The following is a 4,634-nucleotide window of genomic DNA, read 5'->3' on the forward strand; positions in this document are numbered from 1 at the left end:
GGCAGTGACACTAGTTCGAGACCAGCACACGCAACGGGGTGATGGCCCGTTGAGGAACGCGTTGTTTATGTTCGGCTTCGATGCGGTACGCGCCCATAATTCAAGGGGAGAGATTCTGCATGCTTTTCCCCTCGCATCCGAATCGAAAGTATCAATGAAACTATACTTTACGAGAAATTAAGCCAAATGAAAGAATACTGTAACATATAAAAGATGTTTAGTTTAAAATAGAATATCAGTTACAATAATCATAAATATGTTTTCAATACTATCGGATGATTGACGAAAAAGAACGAAAAAGGAATCATGTACAACATTTATTCGCCCTCAACATATTTGCTACGAAATTTCCGTAGCACCTCTGTAAGCTTCCCTAAAAATTTATCAACATCATCACGTTGCACTCCTAGTGCGGCACTTGCCATTAAATAAGGTACGTTGCTCAAAGCACTGTGTGCTCCCCAACCAACGAAAGAATGTCCGTCGATGGTTTTAATTTCGCCGGGGCTGATCACACGACACCCCGAAACGCCACGCTTCTGTAGCATAGATCCAATCATTTCTAGCCGGCATTGCTTGTTCGTGAACGTTTCGAGCGACATGGCTATAAATTGTATGCAAATACAGTTTAATTTACTCCCGTATCGTCTTTAATCCATAGCGCCTTATGGTAGGGTTAGTTACTTACCAATGGAAATTGGATTACGGCATGGTAACAACCGCTCCCCGTGTTTTGAGGCAATTTTTGTCAATCCGTCCTGTAAAATGTGGTAGAGTTCTTTCTGCTGCGCAAGCAACCTGCGATAACCGGTCACTCCGAGTGTAAGCAACGTCATCAAGACGTCCAGCACCTGCGATCCCGAGGCGCGACCTGGATATAGTCGTGCGACCGCATCGACGGTAACTTCATCAAAGCCGGCCACAATAGCCCCTCCCACTGGGACAAGCAAATTTTTGTCCGTACTTTGCACGAATACATCGATCCGCCCGATTCGTCCTGCCAGATTAATTTGATGCAACGCGTGTGTACTGCAAAATCCATATGCATTATTCACTACATGCGGTATGTCGCGGCTTTGGCAGACGGTCGCTAGTGCAACCACATCGTCGCTACTACGTGGAGCAAAGCAACTTGTCGTTGACAAAATACAGCAAACTTGCTCAGCGCCCAGTTCGTCAATTTTCGTTTGGAATCGTTCTAAATCAGTGGCGAAAGTGACCGAAAGGGACTGATCTTCTTTCGTTTCGTTGCCTTTGTCACATGATGAAACGATACTGTCGATTATGATCGGGATCAAGCCAGCGGCAACGATGCTTTTGAAGCAAGATTGCTGGTCAATTCGGGACCAGAGTACGAATCGTGACTGAGGTCGTTTGGCGTGGATCGCCCTGAGGCATAGCATCACAGTCATTCCCGTTGCTAATGGAACTACGACTGCCTGCCGGCAATTCGCAATTCCAATTGCCTGGATCAAATCACGCACCAAGCAGTTGGTAAGGTTTGCCATGATAGTCGAACCAGCGGCTTTTGGCTGAGCATCGGTCAGATTACCAGAACGGCCGATTCCATGTGCGAAGTTGTAGTGTCTGCGACGCACAAGATCTATGAAAATAAAATAAATGTTTATTAATTCACAGTACGTCGTTTGCATCGTTTGACCGGCGTTTACCGCATACGACACGAGCCTCGCGTTCACCAACACCGCAGTGCGACGGAAAATTATTACTATCGAGCAGTGCCAGCTCATTGATAAAGTATTCAACCATCGATTCGTTCCATCCCTCTTGTGGTAATTTACGCTAGAATGTTAATCAGCAGTCCCACATTACACGTCCGCTATTTCTGCGTTCACTAGAAATATACCTGTTCAAGCAGTAGTTTTATTTGCTTATCCCGCTCATGTCGCGCATCGTTCGCTAAACTCAAATAGTTTGCTGGCACGAGGCTCTTTGCGATCGATGATAGCGTATTATCGTTCATTTGACTAAATTTAAGTAAAATCTGCCGCTTGCTGAACAATCTAAGCACGAACTGTCCGGCGACGTTTGTTTACCATTTTAAAGAACTGTCAAACCGTCAACGCAGTAGGGCTGGGCATGTGAACCGGTTCATTTAAATCGAAATCGTTCGAACGGATGCAATATTTACGCCATTTTCGAACGCACAGGTAATTCATTGATTTTGATTGCCGCCATGATTTTCACTTTGCAATTTTCAATATGTTAGATTTTCATTTAACCGAATATTTGCGGTTTCCCTCTAACCGGAGTGTGTTTGTACCGGTTGTGGGACGCAAGAAGCTGTCAACGATTTGTTTGTCGACTGTCAGTGGCGGTGAAGTGCAAACGAAGCGGCGGCAAACGGCAGCAACGAATGATTCAGAATATAGTTTTTTTAGTCTGTTTACATCTTCGCCAGGCGATTAAAGGCATTCCGATCGTTTTTCACAACCTTTACAGGTGGCCCAAATACGGCGGTGAGCGTGAGCTCGCGCCGAACGCTTGGTGTCTCACGCAGTTCAAGGGCAATCAAGCAATTAACGGTCGGTGCTGATGCTCGCCACCGTGCGTGAACAAATTCGTGTCGATTGAAGGTGTCGGCACGCCGCTGCATCAGTGCTATGTGCTTGGGTGGTCGAAAGTGGTCGCTCCGTATTCTAACTTACGCCCATTGAGCAGTGACGTTGGTACATTATGGACCAACATGGACCGGGTGTATCGTTGTTCACCGATGCCGGCAGCATCCATCTCCCGCCAAACGATATTCAGCAGCAACGCGCCGAGGAAGAGGAGGATATTCGCGATCGACAACAACGCAAGGTGGAGCTAGAGAAGGATTTGGAGGTAGCCTTTGACGATTTGCACGGTGATGATACGCTCAATTCGCTATCGCACAACTATTCCGATGATGATGAGGAAGCTGAACATCGCCAGAGCCCGAATCCGTACGCTGGAGCGATTTACACCGGTAGAGAGAACCCGCCACGGCCAAAACCATGGCCCGTGCCTGCGGATCTGAACCCTGACAAGGTGGATGGCGGAGTACGCGAGTTACGTCTCTTGTTGGAATCTAAAACCCGTGAGCTCGATCATCTTGCGCGTGAAATGTACGAAAAGGGTCACACGTACGAGCAGCAGCTCAGTGAGCTGCGTAAGAAGGTCATGATCGAGGAGGCGGAAAAAGATCGTGCCATCATGTTGCGTGATCAGACGCATGAGCTGCTCGTGGAAAGCAAAACTAAAGTTTCCGAGCTAGAAGACACGAACGACACGCTGTGTGCGAAGGTGAAAGCCCTGGAAGACCGTAACGTGAGTTTGGAGACCGAGGTAGAGCAGAAAAACCTGCAACTGCAGGACAGCTTACACCGTTATCGCATGCTGGAGCAAAATACATCCGAAAAGACGAACCGGCGTACGGACGCTCTGCTGAAAGATAGCGAGGAGCGTCATAACGCAAAGGTTGCTATGATGCAACAACAGATCAATAACTTGCGCAGTGAAGTTGAGGATCGACAGCAAGAGTGTCGCCGTCTAGAGGCCCGCTACGGCGAACTGCAGAAATCTCGTGAAGCGTTGCTGATTGAAAAATCCAGCACGGTGCAACGGTTGCAGGAACAACTGGAGGACTCGCAGCGACAGTGCAGTAACTTACTGTCCAAGAGCAAACATCAGGGTGATTTCGACAAGGAGCGCGAGCGATTGCGCAGTCGCATCGGAACACTCGAACAGGAGCAGGCGGGCATGCGGCAAACGATCGCCGATCTTACGCATCGACTTGAGAAAACGATGGCCGAGCTCGAACTGATGGACAGCATAGTACACGGCGGCGCCACGGACCAGGAACATCTGGAGGAAGAAGCGAAGGTTAATGGTGAACCGGCACAGGGAAAACCGGAAACCCATGCCACTGACGTTACGGCGAGCTATGCTTTCGCGCATCGCAACCTGATCGGCAGTACACCGAATAACAACTTTGTACAAAAGCCTCGTATAGCTTTCGCTGGCGACGCAGATGAGCGGGTTGTTCGCTTAAAAAATGAACTGCTCGCGTGCATGGCGGGACAGAAGGAGAATCGGGCAACGATTTGGCAACTGGAAAGCGACCTACAAGCGCGAGATCGTGAGCTAGATCAGTTGAAAAAAGACGAAAGCGAAGTTTTGGTTCAAATGAATCAGTACAAGGAAGAAGCCTTCCGGTTGTCCTCTAAATGTCGAATCCTGGAGCAGGAGATGGAAAAAATGGCGAAACAGAGCGTCACGACTGCCACCGGTGGTGGTAGCGCTGAGAATCGGCGCTCCAGCTACGCTTTGCGACAGAAATCCCTGGAGGATAGGATCCTTACGCTGCAGCAAACCAAATCCGAAGCGGACGAACGGATCGACCGATTGGAGAAAGAGAAGGCTAATTTGGAAGAAAAGTGTCGATCACTGAGTGCCGAAGTCAGTGTCTGCGCTGCGCTCCGGCTCGAGATAGAGAAGCAAAAATTTTTGCTTTCCGATGCTCAAAGCGAATGCGATCGTCTCAAGCGTCTGTACGTGGAGATGAGTGCTGCAAAGGATGAGGTAGTACGCGAACTTGCGACTCTGCGATCACAGGACAGTGCGAAACAGATCGCTGCCCTGCAGGAGAAAGT

The 4,634-nt window shown here is 48.7% G+C and overlaps 2 protein-coding genes across 2 annotated transcripts in view; one reads left to right on the plus strand and one right to left on the minus strand.

Annotated features, from left to right (window-relative positions):
* Positions 1–317: 317 nt before the first annotated feature.
* On the minus strand, positions 318–1,981 carry LOC128273692 (O-phosphoseryl-tRNA(Sec) selenium transferase). The gene is made up of 4 exons (XM_053011716.1): positions 1,865–1,981; positions 1,671–1,800; positions 689–1,603; positions 318–604 (listed from the first exon to the last, which is right to left on the minus strand). The coding sequence occupies exons 1-4, from the start codon at positions 1,979–1,981 to the stop codon at positions 318–320; spliced, it is 1,449 nt and encodes a 482-aa protein (XP_052867676.1).
* Positions 1,982–2,694: 713 nt separating this feature from the next.
* LOC128273243 (centrosomal protein of 152 kDa) overlaps positions 2,695–4,634 on the plus strand; it is a 3,856-nt gene continuing 1,916 nt past the window's right edge. Inside the window, exon 1 of the mRNA XM_053011178.1 lies at positions 2,695–4,634. This exon is cut by the window's right edge and continues 229 nt beyond it. Within this exon, the coding sequence (XP_052867138.1) occupies positions 2,695–4,634 (1,940 nt within the window).

Source organism: Anopheles cruzii, chromosome 3 (genome assembly GCF_943734635.1).
Source record: "Anopheles cruzii chromosome 3, idAnoCruzAS_RS32_06, whole genome shotgun sequence".
NCBI classification, from domain to species: domain Eukaryota; kingdom Metazoa; phylum Arthropoda; class Insecta; order Diptera; family Culicidae; genus Anopheles; species Anopheles cruzii.